At 42.8% G+C, this 22,106-nt stretch overlaps 1 protein-coding gene across 4 annotated transcripts in view; it reads right to left on the bottom strand.

Annotated features, from left to right (window-relative positions):
- Positions 1-22,106, bottom strand: part of ASTN2 (astrotactin 2) — a 989,097-nt gene that overhangs the window by 339,837 nt on the left and 627,154 nt on the right. For all 4 annotated transcript variants that reach the window (XM_043453335.1, XM_043453336.1, XM_043453334.1 and 1 more), the window contains one exon: positions 5,255-5,443. In XM_043453335.1, coding sequence (XP_043309270.1) covers positions 5,255-5,443 — 189 coding nt within the window. The remainder of the gene's footprint in view (positions 1-5,254; positions 5,444-22,106) is intronic.

Below are 22,106 nucleotides of genomic sequence, written 5' to 3' on the forward strand. Positions count from 1 at the left end.
TTCCTCAGAACTTGGCATTTTACCAAAGGCTTTTAAGTGCTTTCATAATCCATCTGAACCTGTTCCTAATCCAGAGCTCTCTCTTAACACCATCCAGACTCTTAAAACAACACTTACTCCCTCCTGGGAGTAAATGATATTGTGACTTTAGTCTGTCCTTCTTTCCCCTGTCATTTCAGGTCTCTCCTTTAAGCCTTTCACCCTTCACGCCTCCCTGACTCCTTCCCCTTTCACCATTTAACTACTCATCTCTTTAGCCCTTGCCATCCTCCGTATCTCCTTCTGTGCCTTAGTCCCGCCTCCTGCCGCTCTGATCCCCACTTCACATCTCCTCCATCCTCGTCTCCGCACGCCCCACCTGTCCCTCTGCCTGCTTCTCCTTATCACTCTCACGCTGTCAGTGTTTCCCTGCGGGTCTCTCCGGGTGCTCCGTACTTCATCCTCCCACATAGTGGATGATTCCTGGACTTGTCAGGGTCCTGAACTCTCCCCATGTTCCCCTCCCAGAGACGAGCTGCATCCTACATTCAACAACCTACGAGGTGGCTAGGAAGGGGGTCAGGTTCCTGCAGAGTCACATCTATGGAAGTGGGGTTTGCCTAAGATCCCCCCTTCATTATGAGTCTGGCAGCCCCCAAAGGCACCCACGTTCTCACTAGAAGCAGAGTGAAGCAGGTGGCCCTTCTTGCCACGTGCTAACATGGGGACATGGAGAGGAGACGTACATCACCTGTAACAGAACCAGAGGCCAGGAGAACGGTGGTTTGGGACTCACAGACTCAAACTTTCAGTCTCAGAAGGGCCCCAGATCATGACAAGCACTGGGTAAATAATATCCATCCCCGGGCCTCAGTTTCCCCAGCTACACGGTAAGGGGTGAGCATCTGTTGATCTTTAAGAGCTTGCCCAGTTCAGAAACTTGAAATGCAGGACTTCTGTAAAGCAGAAATCCAGGCTGTGCTTTCAGAGATTCAAGAGAGGGCATGAGCGGCAGGCCTGTCTCCTGTCGGCAGTCACCAGGTGTGGGCATCCAGGCGGGGGCACGGGGTGGGGCTGACAAAGCAGCATGGGGCTTGTCACAGAGCAGAGTCTGTAACTGGGAGAGGGTTTGCAATCCCAGGCCAGGCCAGGCCGTTGTCGGGAGATGGGACATATGGTAAGACGATTGGGTACTCTGGAGGGCTGGACCAGAGATTCCGGGAGCGGGGGGAGGGGGAGGGGCAGGAAAGAAATGACAACAGCCTTTGGTGCTGAAGAACCGTGCAGGCCTGCCTGAAGGACAGAGGAGCCCCAGCGCCCCCTTATCTGGGGCTCAGGAAAGGAGACTTTTGAAAGAGATAAATTTAGACTCATTAGAAGCCACTCACCTTCCCACAGAGGGAAGGCGGCCGCCTGAGCATAGAGCTCCAAGTGGCGACATGGTCTGGGGACAGAAATAATTGCAAAGAAAGTTTAACTGAAGCCAAGGATGAGCGAGATGGTGAAATGGGCTATTCTAATATAATGGGAGTCTAGGGAGTTCCCTGAATCTGGAGGCTGTTGTCAAAAGGGAAGAGTGTGATCTGTTCACTATACTCCCTTCCACGAGCAAATCAGGGTGGACTGGCCCTATCTATTCAGGGATAACCTAAGACTGAATGGCAAGGAACAATAAACAGAGTGTTTGAGGCAGAAGGAAGACTCCTGATGGGGCTAAAATTCCGTGTGAGCCCGGAAACTCCCAGATCAGCCTTCAAGGAGCCAAGCTCTCTCTTATCAACCAGTCTATTGACAGGGGGAAGGCAAGCCTGCTGGATCATCAGGAGATCTGAGTTCACAGGCCAGTTCTCAAATGACTTGCCTTGTGACCTTAGTGAAGGCCCTTCCCCACATGCAAACAAGATCCTGAGATTTCATGATGCCCCCTCAGGATCCAGTACCTTACTTTCCAATCTGTGTCCTTCATTTGGACCAAGCTAATCTTCAACCTTGAGAGTGGGAACTCATGGATTTGATCATTTATCACATGCCAGTCACTCTGATAGTTGCTGTGGGAAATCAAACTACATAAAACAAGCAATGTGCCCATATCACAGTGCCTGGGATATGGTAAAACACCACAGTTAAAAGATGAGGCAGAAAGACTCTGCTGGCCATGAATAGGGCTGGATTTTGGAGCTGGGTCAATCTGGAGATTTGCTTTCCTATCTCTCCCTCTCCTCTCATTTATCAATATATCCAGGCTTCTGCATGTTCCTTCCTGAACATGAAAATGACTATAGCTCTTCTCCCACCCAGGAAACACTATTCTTTGTCATCACTGCAAACTCCAGTTCATAAGCTTTGTTCTTAATGAAGCCTTTTATCATTCCTTCTAAATTCTTTTGAAAGTCTTCAGATGGGAACTCTGAAAACCACTGGCATTCCCTGGAACATACCTTTGCAAATTCAATTTTCACATATTTGTTTTCTAATTGTGTGGGTGTCGTTTTGCACATTTGTAGATTCCTTTCTTGAAGGTGAGGGGCAGTTGATTTCTTCCTTTTGATTCCAGGCAGCAATATTCTACCCATCATCATGCTTAACACAGGTTTAATAGTCTACTATTAAAACGATAGAAAATCAAGATTCTAGAATCTCAGAATTGAGTAGCTCATCCAGATTGCCTTTAAATATCTCGCAGGGTTTTTCTGACGGAGTGCCATCCGTCTTTGCTTGAGCATCTGGGTGGTAGAGTCGGAGAACTCAAACCCGCCATTAAATTGTTGTGAGACTGCTAGTCACTTTTGTCATCCTCAGCCTCACCCTTTGCCTGCAACTGCTCCCTGGTCCTTGTCCATTGTCCCTTTCAAATATATCCCCAAATCTCCTTTCTCAATTTTGTTTCCATCATCCTGGCTTGAAGCTGCTAACATTCTCATGTGGCTTCTAGACACCTAATTCACCCCATTCCACTGTCTCCCTTTCCACTCTCATTGCAATCTACTCCAAGCACAGCTACCATAAAGTTGAAAAAAATGCAATACAATCATGACATATGCTCCTTATTTATCCATTTAAGAGTTTTCCTCTTTGCTGTTAGAATAAAGCCTTGGCCTGCAAGACCCCCATGATCTGCCATTGCTGACCACTCTGCCTTCACCTCCCACTACTCCTCCCCTACTTTCTCAGCTTCAACCACACCAGATTCTTCATTTCCTGAAGTCAGTCAAGTTCCTTTCCCTCTTAGAATATCTGTCTCTGCTTGAAAACTTTTCCAGTGCTAACTCCCACTCATCTTCCAGGTATTAGTTAAATAACACTCCCCCTGGAAACTAGACAGTGAGCCTTATTATTGCTTTCTAATCCAATAGATGCACCCACCCCTCACTCTCTCCAACTAAATTATATCCCACTGTTAATTGATTTCCTGGAACACTGTATCTTTACTTCATAATACCTGCTACAAATTAAGTACTTAAGGTTGTATGCCACACACACACACACACACACATGCACACACACACACACACACTGTATCTGAACACTGCAAGGTCTAAAGCCATTTTTATCTCATTTCCCATTGTGTTCCAAGTAACCAACATGGTAGGTGGGATACTGCAGATGCTCAAAAGCACGTGACAGCTACATAGATGAATAGTTTAATGAGTTCACATTTTCATTCTAGTTCTATAAAATGGGAAGTGATGTGATATGCTGGATTAGAAGATAAGACCAGGGCTGGGAAGTCAGTCAGACATACATCTGAATCCTTACTTTCCCTCTCACTAGACTGAAAAAGTCAGTTTACCTCTCTGTTATTGAAAACTTTCAACTGTAAAATGGAGGCCATGGTATCTCAAAGGGTTTTAATTGTGAAGCGGTAATTGCACCATCCTGGCTCTTTAACTTCCCATAAAGGGGATTTGGGAAAGTCACTGAACACTGCCACTTCTTATCTGTATAAAGAGGATGACAACAGCCTCTACTTCACAAGGCCATTGTGAGGATGACATAAATCAGTGGATGGAAAGTGCTTAGAATGCCCACAGCATATACTAAATTAATGCTTGTGGCTATCATTATTATTAAAACACTTAGTAAAGAGCTTGACACACAATGTGTGTTAGTCGTTCATTCATGTCCAACTCTTTGTGACCCCATGGACTGTTGCCCACCAGGCTCCACTGTCCATAAGATTCCCCAGGCAGGAATACTGGGGTGGGTTGCCATTTCCTACTCCATGACATACAGTATTTCTTAACAAATAGCAGCGAGTATTACCACTCCTACTACAATCAATAATTATTAATTATTTGGCAGGATGAGGATGATTCTGATGGTGATGTTTCTTACCAGTTCTGACTTCTGTTGACATGACCGCAAATGATAGGTGAAGCTTTCTTTGTGATAATATCCTATTACATTTTTATGCAAAACTGTCTAAAAGTACATATATATTTTTTAAAAAGACAAACATTTCTTATGTATGGAACAGTTCTCAGTTCTTCTCGTGGTATCATCTTATGGCTTTCAGATTTTGAGGCACGAATAAATCCCACTGAAGGCCTCTCATCTCCAGACAGAACAGCCTCAATTCCTTCAACTCTCCCAGGAAGACTTTCCCAATTAGACTGCAAGTCTAATCTTCATATAATTTGGACAACCCAGTTGATTTCCTGTTTATTCTCATATGAGAGTAGCCTCTTTTAATTTCACATGTATGTCTGTATTTATTAACAGGGAAAGAGGTATTTGACATACCAGTGAGAAAAAAATAGCAATTTCTAAACAGCTTTACTGAGAGTTGGCACATTGGTATGTTTGTCTACTCACTGACAATCAGATAGAGAAAGAGAGAGGGGTGTTTTAAGAATGTTCAAGAAAATATTAATTTTGGCTATTTCTGGGTGATGGGAATTTTATTTTCTACTTCATTAAATGTCTTTATTTTTGAACTGCCTGAATAGCCTACATAAGATACTTACTTTTTAATAGATGAAAAGATTAATTACATTAAAAATTCCATTAACTATACTTATAGGATGATTTAAGATTGAAATTAAAATATGTGGAGAGTTAGAAAATGGGAGGATGGGGTAGACAAAGGCCTCGGTCAGTGGAAAGGAACTTCAGAGAATAGACTTTGCTGACTTCTGACACTTTGTTCATTGGCGCTTGTGAGTCTAGGGAGATACTGACCAGACCTCTATCCCATGGTACCCATGGCTTCCTTCCCCTGCCCAGATTCTGGGTCAGCAACTCAACCAGTGAAGTGCAGACATCAGCCCCATACCTAAAGGTCATCTGGAAGACTTGGCCTTGGTTCACATGCTGGGTCCGGTTGTTGTAACCATGTAGCATCTCTCCAAAGAGGGTGTCGTTGAACTTGGAGTCAGGCTTGAGGCACTTGGGGCCCTCGCAGACATCTGAGAGCATAAGGCAGGACTTTCCATCAGGAGCCAGCTTGTACTCCTCCACACAGCTGCGTGATAAAACAGGGCCGAGAGTTAGTGTGCATGCTGGATGCCCCTATTGGGAGTGACCTAAAACCCAGGCCTCTTTTGCCTGCAAAACAGGTCAGAGTTTAGGAATGGAAACAGCTAAGCTGGCTGGAACCTATCTAGGGCACAGGTGTCTAGAGAGAAGCACATTAATCCTGCAAATTGGTAAATTCAAGGAAAGTCATTTGTGACACTTTGGAGGAGTCAAGGGGGACGCCAGAGAGCACATCCACGCACAAAGCAAATTTAAAAACTGTTTTCCATGAACACACAAACCTTAAAAAGCATGACAGACCAATTTGCAGGGAATTATCAACTAGTTTCTCAAATCAGAATCTATTCCCAGTGCATCTGTCGGCCAAGGTTGAAGACCGTAGCAAAAACAAGGTTTTTGTTGCCCTTGTTGAGCAAAGGTGATAGTTCCAGGACCATGGACAGCACACAGAGCAGCCGCCATAACTTCTGTTCAATTAGCAAAGTTAGCAGCCTCTGCTGACTTCTAACTACCTACTCCTGACAGCAGACGGGCCCTGGCATGCCGTTGAAACTGGGATGGGCTCCTTGGTGGCCCAATGGGCATCTGAATAGGGTGTGGAAAAATATTTGCAATGTGAGGTGTTTATAGAGTGGAAAATAAATCTCTTAGAGAGATAGGAGAAAACAGAAAGCAGAGGCCTTAGCTTATGAAAAATCAAATGAGAAACAAATTCTTTGAGTATCTACCTACCCATGGTCCTTTTCTGGGCACTGTGCGTAGGGTGAACATACTAAGACACACAAGAAAACAGGCCGCATGACTGAAGGCAGATTAAATAAGCATCTTTGTCCCATGTGATGTGTGTGAAGCCAGGCGAGTCATTTTACTTCTTTGCTTTCTAGTTTCCTCATCTGTAAAAGGGGGTTGACGCTGCTATCCTGCATTACTTCACTAGGCTGCTGGGACGGTCCATGACACACGGACTGCATGAACAGAAATTGCAGTATACTTTGACAAAATAATTACAGAGGGGTTGTAATGGTGGTGATGGTGATATTTACTTATTGAGCATATGCTATTAACTAGGCACTTTGTAAGTTTATTTTTATCACCATGAAAAAGGTAGCATCATCATTCCTGCTTTACAGAGGAGCAAAATGAGGAGCCAAAAAAATCAAGCAAGTCACACCATAAGTGTCAAAGGTGGCATTCAAAATCAGGTCTGTTCAGCAACAAAGTCATCTTTTTCTCCACTTGTCTTTTCCAAATCCAGTTGTTCCTATTTGCATGGCATGACCCTGGTTAGGTTCTGCTGGCTGGAGGCAACAGGAAGCAGGCAGTCTCTTATCTGCCTTTCTTCCATGGGAGTGAAGATCTGTAGAATCTGACTGCAAAAAGACTCATGTGGGAGAAGGGAGAGACTTGGTTTGAGAAGGAAGTGTAGCCAGGATGCAGGAACCAGTGACTGATGCTAGAGACATAGAACCCAGCTGAAGGCAGGAAGTAGGCAGGCAGAGCTGAAAACACAACCCAAGATCACTCCATTTGAAAAGTCAGGAATATTTTGTATTTGACACAAGCTGACGCCCTGTCCTTGTTTTCCTCTAGCCCCTGGTATTGTATGGATACATTGAGGGTCTTTCCACTGTTTACATGCTCCTGCACAAAGTACAGTGGAAAGTTCTTGGAAGGAGACCTGTTCTGGTACCTTGGTCAAGTCTGTCCTGTCTTCATTTTGCATCTATTAACATATGCACCTCTCCCCTTATAAAGTTGCAGTACAAATAAGGTGAGTTATATAAATGTGCAGATATATGGTAAGGACTCAACAAAGTCTAGTTCCACACATTTATTCCAAAAAGTTCCTAGCAAATATCGGAAATTATTTACTCGATAGATCTCACCCTCCTCTTTCTCTCTTACACACACACATACACACATGTAGCTGTGAGTAAACACATGGTTGTAAAAGATTAGATATTATCAAAGCTTATAGAGTAAAACATAGAAGTTCTTAATTTCCCACTCCACAGATATCCTTGCTTCCTGTTCTAGTGGTCCCATTATTAATAATTATATATTCTCATAGGGTTTTTTCAATGTATTTAAAGATACACATAATACATATTGTATTTTTATAATAAAAAATACCTTATGTTTATTTATCATATCATACATTTTGCTATATATACAACTTTTTCATAATAACCTCATAAACAGAATTACCCTATATGTTGTTGTGAGATACACATTTGCACCTAATATAATTTCTTAGAGATCTTTTCAAATCAGTATCTGTACAGATCTATCTTTTTAATAACTCTTTGGCATTGCACAGTATAAATGTACCATAATGATTTTACCTAATGTTTATTGATAGACATTTCGGTTGTTTATATTTGTTTGTTAATGCTGTCATGATAAAGAATTTTATACATATATCACTATGCACCTTTGTGTTTCTATAAAACAGATTCTTAAAAGAGTAATTTATGGGTCAATGTTTTATGAATTTTAAAACTTTGATAGATCTACTAAATGACTATCTAGAGAGGCATGACCTACAACCCTATCATTGATGAATGAGAGAACCCACTTTCCCACATCTTTCATGTTCATTACTACCAATCTGGGATGGCTAAAGATAAAACATTTTTGTTTGTGGATTTGCATTTTCCTGATTACTGGTGGATCTCACCATATTTTCAGGTCATGGCCACTTGCATTTCTCATTCTGTACACTATCTATCTATATGCCTTGACCACTTCTCTACTGTGATACTCGTCTTTTTTTCTAATTGGCTTATACATGCTTGGCATATATTCTCAATAGTTACCTTTCACCTTCCAAATATATTGAAATTTTCTTCTAATCTGTACTTGTATTTTACTCTTGCTTTTGATGTCTTATAACCTCTTTATCCTGGTCTTTTATTGCTTTTGAATTTTGTGTGATGCTTAGGGAGCCACAAAGATGAAAAAAACATTTTTCTCTATATTCTTCCAGTATTTATACAGTTTTTTCATCTTTGGTTATTTAATCTGTGTGGAATTTATTTTTGTGCCTGGTGGGAGTGATTAGTTTAACTTAATTATTTTTTAAATGGGTAGATGACTATCTGAAGGAGCCATCCTTTCACTAAGTAGTTTTAAATGCCGTTCTGTCATGTACTAAATCCCTATGTGTACCATGTATACATGGTTGGAAATTTTATTTAATTATATGTATATTTTCATAATAATGCTGCACTATTTTAATTAATAGAGCTTTATGGCATGTTTTGAATGTAGCAAAGTAAGTCTTCTCTTCATAAACACTAATTTTCTATTTCAAAATTTCCTCACTGTTCCTACTCATTTTTCTCTTCAGATAAATTTTAGAATTGGCTTGTCAAATTCCCACGTAAAACTTTAGTGGAATTTTGTGTGGTTCCAAATTGAATTTGTAGACTAAATGAGGTTATTCAGTTACTAAGTCCTGTCCAACTCTTTGCAGCCCCATGAACTGCAGCTTGCCAGGCTTCCCTATCCTTCACTATTTCCCAGAGTTTGCTCAAACTCATGTCCATTGAGTCAGTAAGGCTATTCAACCATATTGTCCTCTGTTATCCCCTTCTCCTCCTGCCCTCAATCACTCCCAGCATCAGGGTCTTTTCCAATGAGTCAGCTCTTCATATCAGGTGGCCAAAATGTTGGAGCTTCAACTTCAGCATCAGTCCTTCCAATGAATATTCAGGGTTGATTTCCTTTAGATGGACTGGCTTGATCTCCTTGCAGTCCAAGGGACTCTCAAGAGTCTTCTCCAGCACCACAATTCGAAAGCATCAGTTCTTCAGCACTCTTCTTTATGGTCCAACTCTCACACCCACACATGACAACTGGCAAAATCACAGCTTGACTATATGGATGTTTGTTGGCAAAGTGACATTTTTGCTTTTTAATACACTAAGTTTAACATAGCTTTCCTTCCAAGGAGCAAGGATCTTTTAATTTCATGGCTGCAGTCACCATCCACAGTGATTTTGGAGCTGAAGAAAATAAAATCTATCACTGTTTTCACTTTTTCCTCTTCTATTTGCCAAGAAGTGATGAAATAAGATGCCATGATCTTAGTTTTTTAACATTGTGGTGAAGGGGCTTATGTAACTGAATGAAGCTATGAGCCATGCCATGCAGAGCCACCACGCCATGGACAACTACAAGGGAATGGCAAATCACTCCAGTCTTCTTGCCACGAGAATCCCATGAGCAGTATGAAAAGACTAAATGAGGGGTAGTTGTTGATTTTTTTTTCCTTTAAGATATATGCATTGAAAGTCACCTCTGTACTAGACACTGTCATCAAGTATGAGAGTTGATGTCTTACGTTTACCACACTGGATCCTCTTTGTGGAAACCCTGTAGACTATGCGTCTAAGCTGCCCTTGCATTTGGGTTTCAGGGACCATGTGCAGGGATTCCAAGAGATGGAGTCTGTATAGATGTGATGTAAGTCTCTGTCAGCCCCCGCCCTCACAAGCACCCTGTGTGATTCTCAAGCTCGCTCTTCCCTAGCTATGGAAAGCTTGGAGAACATGTGTTCCAGATCCATACTGCAAGATGGAAGAAGGCTGCCTTAATTATAGTGGACCTCGTGTCAACCAGAAATCAACTTCTGAGTGCAATCTTCTGGTTTGGGGATCATCTGTTGCAGCAACATAGTATATCTTATTCTTATTGACTGCTGCGGCAGCTTTACAATCGGGAGTCTTCTAATTCAGAAACACAGCTGGAGTTTCCATTTGGCAAATGTTCTTCTAAAATCTTCACTGAAGTTTTAGACTTTTATCCATAAAAATCTTGCACAGATGTGTTGTTCAGTCGCCAAGTTATGTCCAACTCTTGCGACACCATGGACCATGGCGCACCAGGCTTCCCTGTCCTTCACCATCTCCCAGAGTTTGCTCAAACTCATGTCCATCGAGTCGGTGACGCCATCCAACCATCTCATCCTCTGTCGTCCCCTTCTCCTCCTGCCTTCAATCTTTCCCAGCATCAGGGTCTTTCCAGTAAATCAGCTCGTCACATCAGGTGGCCAAAGGATTGGAGCTTCAGCTTCAGCATTAGTCCATCCAATGGATATTCAGGATTGATTTCTTTTAGGATTGACTGGTTTGATCTCCTTGCTGTCCAAGGGACTCTCAAGAGTCTTCTCCAGCACCACAGTTTGAAAGCATCAATTTTTTGGTGCCTAGCCTTCTTAATGGTCCAACTCTCACACCTGTACATGACTACTGAAAAAATCACAGCTTCGCCTATATGGTCTTTGGTCAGCAAAGTGAGGAGTTATTCATGAGTATTTATACAATGCCTTAATGTAGAGAAGTTATAAGCAGGTATTTTGTATCCAGACCACCAAAGTCTGAATCCAGATTCCACCATTTATTGGCTGTGTGACCTTGGAAAAAAAGCTTAACTTCTCTGTACCTCCTTTGCTTACCTATGAAGACGTCCGCACCTCACAGAGGCACCATGAGGATTAAATGAGCTATGTCTGACATCCAGTGTGCTAAGCATATAGTAGAGTGATGGCTTGTTGGTACAGTCTTTTCCACTTGAGGAACAGGATCAGTTTTTCATGTATTGTTTCCCTTATATTTTCTAGTTAGTTATTGCTGATATCAAGCAAAGTTATTACTGACTTTTGAAAGCTGATTTTTCATACTACCACATAAGAAGCCCATCGGTTCTAATACATCAACCAGATTTTCTAGATGAATGAGTATGTATTTGCCCAGTTTGGGTATTGAGATTATGGTAGCACTATGGAATAAATTAGAAAACTATCTTTTTTTTCAATCTGCCTTCTCTGGATTGGTTTACATAAAATAGAGGTTATCCATTCCTTGATGATTTGATAAGACCTGTCTCTAAAGTATCCTGGGCTCAATGTCTTCTTCTCAATTGCAGACATTTAGTTCTCTTATCATTTTATTTTTACTCTATCTGGCTATTTAGATGTTCTACTGCATCATGATTCAAACTAGGTAATTTATATTTCCTAAGGAAATAATGCGCTTCATCAAGACTTTCAAATGTATTGGCATACAGTTACACACAGTAGTCTCATTAAAGTTATTTTATCTTCTGTGCTTCTACGGCTATGTCCCTCGCTCATTATTAACGTTTCTGTGTTCTCTCCTTTGAACAAGCTTTTGCCTTTTACGGGCAAGGCTCCTTTCTTTTTTTTTTTTTTCTATTTATTTCAGCTTTTATTTGTATTAATTCCTTCCTGCTGCTTTCTTTGAGTCTGTTTTATAATTCTTTTTCTGGCTTCTGGAGTTGAGTGCTTCATTTGTTTATGTTCAGCCTTTCTTGCTTTTTAGTGAACACTGTGGAGCTTCTGGCTACTGTTCTGCCTCTGTTCCGTGGGTCTGATGTGAAGCCTTCCAGCTCCTCCTTCTTTCTAAAGAGGTGATCATTTGAGTATGAGTTTTTCCCTTACCCAGGTGTAATTTAGAAGGCTGCTTTTTGTAATTCCCATATATAAAGAGAGATTTATATGCTAGATAGATTATAGTTAATATCTAATATTATTGCATTCTAGTCTGAGAATGGCTTCTCTGGTGGTTCAAATGGTAAGGAATCTGCCCGTAATGCAGGAGACCTGGGTTCGATCCCTGGGTTGGGAAGATCCCCTGGAGAAGGGGATGGCTACCCACTTCAGTATTCTTGCCTAGAGAATTCCACGGACAGAGGAGTCTGGCGGGCTACAGTCCATGGGGTCACAAAGTGTCAGACATGACTGAGTGACTAACACTTTCACTTTCAGTCTGAGAATATAGCCTGTATAATGTCTATGTTGGTGAATTTATTAAAACTCCAGGCCCCCTTACCTAAAGGAGACCCAAGGTGTCAAGGTCAGATTTTGGATCTAATTAAAGCTGTGGTCAAATAGAGGCTGTACCACTTCCCAGTGGAATGACCCCAATCAAGTCTGTTAACTACTCTAGGCCTCAGTACTATAATCTATTAAATGGGGAGAGCAATGATCTTTATCATAGGGCTGATGTGAGAATTAGAGAAAACGTACATAAAAGATAAAATAACATCCATGATATAGTGCCTAATTAATGTATCAGCTGTTGTGATGTTAATGATAAATATTACTGAGATTATGCTAGTATTACCTCTGATTGCTTCTTGATCTGTCAGCTCATTTAGATGTCTTAAGACAATGTACATTTATTTCCTGCGGTTTTCAGATCTTAGCTGCTGACTTCCTTCTAAATTCAGATTTCCTAAAGCCAACAGAATTGCCTTTCTTTGATTTACTTTTTTTTTTTGCTGCAAACTACATAATTGGGAAATTCTTTGTTCCATTCATTGGAAATGATTTATACATATAAACATGCATTATGCATATATTTTGAATATATAACTTTATATATTTATCCAAGCACAAGTATTACATATAATGAGCTAAATATATGTGTCATATATGCACGTATATGTAGATATATGTGTATATGTATGAACATACACATATATGCATATGCAAAGCTCAGTCCTGCATTCATGATTACAGTCTAGTGAAATATTTTTTCTGTGTATGACTGTATTTTCTCCTTAATGCAAAGTATAGTAGATGGAAAAATGGTCCCTTCAAAATATCTACCCCCTAATCCCCAGAATCCATGAATTGCTACCTTACATGGTAAAAGGAATTTTGCAAATGTGATTAGGTTAAGAATTTTGATATGAGATGGTTATTCTGGACTATCTGAGTGGGCTCAATGTAATCATCATTATCATTAAGTCACGAAGTCATGTCCTATCCTTTGTGACTTCATGGACTGAAGCCTGCCAGGTTCCTCTGTCCATGGGCTTTACCAGGCAAGAACATCAAATTGGATTGCCATTTCCCTTCTCCAGGAGGCCTTCTTGACTCAGGGATCAAACCCGAGTCTCCTGCACTGGCAGGCAGATTCTTTACCACTGAGGCATCGATCAGAAGGGTCCTTATAGGAGGACATGAGGTAGAGAAGAGCATCAGGGGTGGAGAAGGAGATACAACTTGATAGCAAAAGAAAGAGAGAGATAAACAGACAGACACAGAAACTATGTCTCTGGCTTCAAAGTCCTGTTGATGTCTAGATTTCAGAAATCCTGCCTTTCAGAACTGTAAAATAATAAATCTATATTGTCTTAGACTAATTAAATTGATATTGTTAAGACTGCCGGGAGAAATATCAATAACCTCTGATACACAGATGACACCACCCTTACGACAGAAAGCAAAGAAATAAAGAGCCTTTTAACGAAAATGAAAGGGGAGAGTGAAAAGGTTAGATTTAAAACTCAACATTCAGAAAACTAAGATCATGGCATCTTGTCTGATCACTTGATGGCAAATAGATGGGGAAACAATGGAAACAGTAACCAACTTTATTATTCTGAGGCTCCAAAATCACTGCAGATGATGACTGTAGCCATGAAATTAAAAGACACTTGCTCCTTGGAAGCAAAGTTATGACCAACCTAGACAGCATATTAAAAAGCAGAGACATTACTTTGCCAACAATGGTCCGTCTAGTCAAAGCTATGGTTTTTCCAGTAGTCATGTATGGATGTGAGAGTTGGACTACAAAGAAAGCTGAGCGCCAAAGAACTGATGTTTTTGAACTGTGGTGATGGAGAAGACTCTTGAGATTCCCTTGGACTGCAAGGAGGTCAAACCAGCCAATCCTAAAGAAAATCAGTCCTGAATATTCATTGGAAGGACTGATGTTGAAGCTGAAGCTCCAATACTTTGACCACCTGATGCAAAGAGCTGACTCATTTGAAAAGACCCAGATACTGGGAAAGATTGAGGGCAGGAGGAGAAGGGGGCGACAGAGGATGAGATGGTTGGACGGCATCACCAACTTGATGGACACGAGTTTGAGTAAACTCCTGGAGTTGGTGATGGACAGGGAAGCCTGGTGTGCTGCAGTTCATGGGGTCGCTGAGTTGGACACAACTGAGTGACTGAACGGAACCGATATTGTGTGAAGGTGTGTGTGTGGTAATGAATTGCAGAAGCACTAGTAAACTAATACACAACCCTCACAGGGATGTTGGTGCTCCCATTTTCAGACGAGAGAACTGAAGTTTGGAAAAGTAAAGTGACTTGCCCATGGAGATACACCTTGTCAACAGTCGTGTTAGGAATCAAACCTGGAGTTCCCATTTCAGGAAGTGTGTATATGAATGTGTGTGTAAGAGCATATGTTTGTGAGCGAGTGTGTGTGTGTGTGTCACCTCAGCCATGTTACAACTGTAGCTGCATGGTATTTTCCTTTTGTCTGGGGCCAGGAAAAGACTGGCATAGCAGGAGAGGAAGGAAGGAAGATAAAAGGCCAGGGTTCACTTATTAATAGTAAGACCCTTAGAGATGGAGGGAGAGAGAGAGAGAATAAGAACAGAACTTGTAAAGGCGAATGATCCTTTGAGTTTTAAAACATCAGCAGCTCTCTCCCCCAAGCCACCTCGGGGCACAGGATGATTTATGCAAAGGTCTATTTAGTTGTTGGTTTCTGTTTTTTTTTTTTTTTTTTTAAATCTTATTTTTGTACCATGCAACATAATTATACAGCTCCTTTAGAACATTCTGTCGTCTGGGAGATTTTCTTACAGAAATTCTAAAGAGTGTAGGCTCACAGGAAACCAGCCAAGATCCTCATGAAACTATATTTATACATATGCCAAAATGAAAGACATAAAATAAGTACAAAGATACAAACCGGGCATTTTAGCTGAAGGCAATGAACGTGCTACCCTGAACACACCCCTCACATTACAGAGAATACTAGAACTGGGTGGGGCTTCAGAGACTGCATCGTGAAATCTGGTATGTGTTTAGCCAAGAGCATGCCTTATTTAATCCTTCCAGCAATGTCGTGAGAGGGATACTTTCATTCCAACATTGCCACTAAGGACCCTGAGGCTTGGCATTTTAAATTCCTTGACCAAGATCACACGAGCACTTTGGCAAAGCCAGGATGTGGACTTGGATCTTCCTCCTTCAAGTCTGAGGCTATTCCACTTTAGCATAAATGACAGCTTCCAAACTGCTTGTTTTGGGGGAAAAAAAAAAAAAAGGGAAACTAGGACTGAAAAGAAATGACATTTATACAAATTCCTAAGGCATTCATACAAATGGCATTCATACAAATTCTCTTATTTATTCATGTATTTACCTGCTCACTCATTCATTCCTTAATGGCTTATGGAATTAATAAAATTACATATTGAAACCACAGACTAGAAACTTTTTTAACAGGGAAGGGAAACAAATCCCGGGGGGCGGGGGCGGTGAAGAATACAATTAACAGTAAGAAGATGGCCTTCATTTCCCCTCCAGGGGATCCTCCCAACCCAGGGATCGAACCCCTGTCTCCTGACTCTCCTGCATTGGCAGGCAGATTCTTTACCACTAGTGCCACTCGGGAAGCTCAAATCATATTTAAACACAATTAATATATTCAGATCAGAATAGAGTAGCTGGGGACATCTCCTATCCTAATGCCACCTCCTCACTGGCAGTGAGACCATTCCGGGCCTCAGGTTTCTCCTATGAATGATCTAAGAAACACTGAAATTTCAAACATGTCGATGGCATTGCTCACCACCTCTTATACAGGTATATATAGGACACATCTCTCTTTGCAAATTATGTCAGAAAAATGAGTGTATCCTCTGGAAAATGACATAAAGCAAACCATACCCTCCCCCCACCCCACCCCCAAAACAAAACAAAACAAAAACAAAAACTTCCTGTTCTCAAACAAGTATAATTCTATAATCCACCATGTTTTGTTTTGTTTTCTCCTGTTCACTTTGGTAACCGGGACAAACCACAGCTAAACTGATCTCCTGTTGAGTAACCTTCCCATTCCAGGTTCCTGACATCATTTTCTCCCTTTCCCTTTCTCTCCTTACAATCGGCTCTGATCTGTCCTATCTTTATCCATTTTTTATAGGTTGGATTTATGTGGATAATATTACATTCTCTTGGAAGAATGCACGGTATACATAGTAAACACATGCATATAAATGAAACAAACTTGGTTGCTAGGTAACTTGAATAAGTCTTTAGAGAGAAGAAGTGCTTCCTCACCCACAAGATTCATTCTACACGCTTCATCTTAGTAGCCAATGACCTTCTCAAACATCTCAAACCCACCTGCTTCTCTTAGCATGCTGGAACCTGTGATCTGCCACGATCAGTCGGGGCCGAGTGAGGCTCAGAGACCAGGCCCCAGAGTCCACCTTGCCCCTGGAGGGCGAGGACTTGTACTCGATGCTTCTTTGCATTCTCGGCATCCCAACCACCAAGCACAGAGTTGGGGCAACAAATCTTAGTGGAAGAATTCTTTACTTCAACAATCATGGCTTTGAACGAGTCCTAGAGCAGGCAGTGTGGACTGACAGTAAGGACACACAGGTGACTAAGACTCTGTCCCTGCTCGTGAGGAATGTACGGCGTGACAGGGACCAGACTGAAAAGCAGGTAAGTCAACGGAGCAGTGGGCTTGCAACGTGGAGGGGCGTGGGAGGCTGCGTGACCCGGGGAAAGGCTATCTCACTGAGTTTCGAGGAGTTCGGCCTGACCAGTGGCTGACAGCCAGGACAGAAAATCAGAGGTCCAATCTGCGAGAGGTGTCAAGGTGTCACTGGGATAAATTAGAATTGGAGAAAAATGTCAATGGCCCTTCCTTGGTAAGAGGGCCCCATGGGAAGAGAAAAAAACATAAATAAACCAATAAATAAATATATATAAATAAGGCGAGAAAAACACTCCTTTCTGTGCACGCCCTAGCCTCATTTGATAAACACCGTGCGTGTGTGTTCAGTTGCTCAGTCGTGTCTGACTCTTTGCAACCCTATGGACTGTAGCCCACCAGGCTCCTCTTCCCATGGAATTTTCCAGGCAAGAATACTGCAGTGGTTGCCATTTCCTATTCCAGGGGATTTTCCTGACCCAGGAATCAAACCTCGGTTTCTTATGTCTCCTGCCCTGGCAGGTGGATTCTTTATCACTAGCACCACCTGGGAAGCCCCTGTTAGCATTAAGGTGATATTTAAATATTATCCACTCAGAAGGACAAGGCATTATATACCCAGCTCCATGGTAACTGCACATCTCTGTCCTGCCCTTCTCTTGGGGCTCAGAGAAGACTTGCTGAGGAAGAAAACATCTATACCGAGACCTGAAAATAAAACAGTGTGCAAGCTAAAGCCAGGGAGAAATGAGAGGCAGCGGGGAGGAGAGATGGAGGAGAGGCAGAGGGAGCAATGTTGAAAACTCCAGAAGCTGAAGCCGAGATGCATAGTTCAGGAATAGGGACACAGCTGGAAATACAACTGAAAAGGCTGGACTGCGAACAATTTCCTTAGGCATGTCAATTGAGGAACTTCATCTAACAAGTATTAACTGAGCACCTACCATGCGTCAGGGACTGTTCTAACGTGTTGGAGATAGAGCAGTAAGCAGGACATACAATTCAGCCACTGGAAGATGAACTGAGATGTTTTTATACTAGATTATACTATGCTAGACTATATGTTTTTTTATTAGACTCAGCACAACTCCCATTAACTGAGTGCCTAAGTGCGTTGGCCTCAGTGCTCATACAATTTCATTCAATCCTTCTGATGCTGCTGGAATCACATCTGATTCTACACGAAACGAGAGACTCAGAGGTCTTCAGTGATTGGCTCAAAACCACGTGGCCGGAAGTAGCCAGAGGCCAGAAGTGATGTCAGATAAAGGAGCCACTCAGACTGGGCTTAAATCCTGAGGCCTCCGCTTACTGGCTGTGTGACCTTAAGCCAGTCACTGAGCCGCTCTGTGCCCAGCTGCCTTGACAGTAAATCAGAACCGTAACGCTAGAACTGATGCAGGAGACAGACGGGCTCCAGGTTAGACATTTGCAACCAGCCAGCCTCCTGACTGCATTTCCTGAGACAAGAGATAGGTGGGCTCCAGTTGGGGCATTTACAGGTGGCCTCCTGTTTGGCCTCTGAAAGGAAGCTGTAACAACGGGGTAAATAGCCAGTGTTTGAATCTTGTCAACACCTTAAGGGAATAGTCATGGCAAGAACAAACAGGGGCAAAACCCTGTCTACGTAAACGATTAAGGGATCTCCCTTCTCCCTCTTTTGGATCAAGGAAGAGACACTACACGTGCACAGAAAGTGGATCAAAAGTCAGGGGATAATTCCAGGCCATAATGAGTCTTGCTTCTCCCAGAAGCCTTCATTTTGAGATCCATCTTGGCAGAGGGGTGCTTGCATACACAGTGGGATGAGTGTCCCTGGGTAGGTTAGGTGTGGAAAAAGAAACCAGATAATTGGCCTGGAGGAAGACAAAGACCCAGAAGAACTGCCCTGTATAAATGACCACCTCTCCCCGCCTCACTGAGGGGAGGCCCACACTCTTGGGCTCCAGGCCTGCATCTCTGCCTTGCTTCTACCTCATCTAAACAAACTGTTTCTCTATGTCCTGTCCCACTTCTTGTTGTGCTATGTCCCTAATAATAACTTTGTATCTGGATTTACAGTTTCTGCCTCCATGATAAATGTATTTTTCACTGGGGGCAAAGATCCAGGGAAAAATAGCTTATAGCCTCTAGTCCTTGCTGCTCTGGGTAGGATTCCTGGTTCTCATCCAGGATCAGTTCAGTTCAGTTCAGTTGCTCAGTCATGTCTGACTCTTTGTGACCCCATGGACTGCAGCACGCCAGGTTTCCCTGTCCATCACCAACTCCAGAAGCTTGCTCAAACTCAAACTCCAAGACTCTTGAGAGTCCCTTGGACTGCAAGGAGATCCAACCAGTCATCCTAAAGGAAATCAGTCCTGGGTATTCATTGGAAGGACTGAGGTTGAAGCTGAAACTCCAATACTTTGGCCACCTCATGCGAAGAGTTGACTCATTGGAAAAGACCCTGATGCTGGGAGGGATTGGGGGCGGGAGGAGAAGGGGACGACAGAGGATGAGATGGCTGGATGGCATCACTGACTCGATGGACACGAGTTTGAGTAAACTCCGGGAGCTGGTGATGGACAGGGAGGCCTGGCGTGCTGCGATTCATGGGGTCACAAAGAGTCAGACATGACTGAGCAACTGAACTGAACTGAACTGAATGTAATCAAAGCACTCAGCACAGTCCTGGCACATAGGAAGTGCTTCGTAAGGGTTAGCTGCTATTGTTAACCTGCCTGCAACACGCTTTATGAAATTCGTGCTACCCAGGGAACTCTCAGAAGGGCACAGAGCTCTGAAACAAGTCAACAAGGTCCCCTTGAGTGAGGGTTTGTTTTCCTTGCTTAATTCAATAGCCTGCCACTTCTCTCCACCAACTTTCACATAAGTACCTGCTAATGGTTTTCATTGTTTTGTTTATAGTGCTTCTAACAAATGCGGCTAACTTCTCATTTGCATCCTTAATAGACAATTTTCAAAGACTGTTGACACTGCAGTTGGTTTTAGGAGACCTGAATTTTATCCCCATTTTCCTCCTGTTTGTCAGCATTTGGAGGAGCCTCAACAGCTCACAGCACACTTGCACTCTCTTAATTCAGTCTCATTTAAAACTTTCAGAGACCTTTCTGGGCAGGGCCGGTTACCTTGTCCTTGTCTCACAGACAAGAGGTTGAGCCCCTCAGGTCACTGAGCAAGTGCAGGCCTGTTGTCGTTACTGTCATTCATTTTAGCTACTTTATTTAACAAATACCTAATAGAGCTAAATTGCGCACTTTATAAATATTAATGTAAATTGTGATGTCGGGGCTTCCCTGGTGGGCTCAGCAGTAAAAAATCCACCTGCCAATGAAGGAGACTCAGGAGATCCAGGTCTGATCCCTGGGTGGGGAAGATTCCCTGGAGAAGGGAATAACTACCCACTCCAGTATTCTTGCCTGGGAAATCCCATGGACAGAGGAGCCTGGCAGGCTACAGCCCATGGAGTAGCAAAGAGTAGAAAATGACCTAGGACCTAGTGATTAAACAATAATAAATTGTGATGCAGTTAATGTCATGTATTTAATCCTCATAGCAACTCTATAGAGAGACACTATTATCATCACTTTTCTACAGGTGAGAAAACTGAGGCACAGGGATGTTAAGTAACTCGCTTAAGGTCACACAGCGAGAAGTGGCAAGCTACATTACTAGCCACGTGACCTTGGACACATTACTTATCCTGAATGGAGTAACAAATGCACTTTGCACTTTTTACAACCATCGTTACATTAAGGCAGATATTATTAAAATTTCAGAGATTCCAGAGACTGAAGGTCAAGGGTCCTGAGAGTCTTGCCCTGATGTCTAAGAGAAAGTTAGAGGTGGTTAGGATTGGAACCCAGAGGTACCGATTCCCCTTGACCCTGGTGGTGTGCTATGGATGCAAGAGGCCGACAGTTTCTATGTCAAAATCCATTACTGCTGTGGTCCCCTGCTGTAAACTGTTATTTGCAACAGGACACCCCTCCCCCCAAGCACAATAACAATGATGAGAACACAGCTGATTCGGTATTCAGGCCTCAGATCTAAGCCCATGCATAATTTACTCAGCACTGCCCTGCAGTCACTTCAGCTGAGGAGAGACCCTATAAATTCAGGTCTGCACACACTAATTTATTTCTTATTTATTTTACTGATACATATCTAGGGCCTCCAGCGAGCTGCTCTAACACCTGCTCAAAGGTGCCTCTGGCACCAAGCGTAACTGGGGCTGGGGTGGGGAGCCCCTGAAATGAGCCCCAGAAGGAAGACCAGATCCCACCGACTGGGACCATGCAGGTAAAATTAATTTCCTGTTAAACTGAAATTAAACACTTACGCATTCCTCCACCTCCTCTTTCATAGTTCTCGGGGCTAGAAAGGTTGTTAGATGCTCTTTTCTCCTTCTCTGTGTCAGTAAAGCACTGTGTGGGTTCAGCTGCTCAGGTGTGTCCGCCTCTTTGCAGCCCTGGGACAGTAGCCCGCCAGGCCTCTCTGTCCCTGGAATTCTCCAGGCGAGAACACTGGAGCAGCTTGCCGTTTCCTCCTGCAGGGGATCTTCCCAGCCCAGGGATGGAGCCTGTGTCTCTTGCATCTCCTGCATTGGCAGGCAGATCCTCTACCTCTGTGCCACCTGGGAAGCCCAGTACAGCACTGGGCGCACTTCAATGACTGAACGTCTTGCAACACAAAAGATCATTTTTCTGAGTCACAGAACGTCAAAAGGAGAACAAGGTGTCTACTATGAAGACATGAGCAGAAAGGGGATGAAGAGAAGGAAAAAGGCTGGCATTTTCTTGAGTGATGGCTAAGGATCAAATGCGATCCTAGAAGCTCTCCATGGCAGAGGTCCTGCTGCAGACATTATCAACATGGAAAACAAGGTAAACTGGAAGAGCCATTAGGCATCATTTTCCCAAAGATCTCATTTCGCAGGTGGTCAAATGGCAGCCCAGAGAGGGAGAGTGACTTGTCCCAGGTCACTGGACAAGTCGGTCCTAACGTGACCCCCTCCTTCCTTCGCATACTAACCTTAAAACTCAGCTGAATTCTTAACAGGAGTGAGAACCTCTCGAGCTTCGCCTGCATTGTTTCCTCTCCACCTCGCCTCTCCCAAGGAATTATTCTTATCGGTAGGGA

This window comes from Cervus canadensis, chromosome 30 (assembly GCF_019320065.1).
Source record: "Cervus canadensis isolate Bull #8, Minnesota chromosome 30, ASM1932006v1, whole genome shotgun sequence".
NCBI lineage: Eukaryota > Metazoa > Chordata > Mammalia > Artiodactyla > Cervidae > Cervus > Cervus canadensis.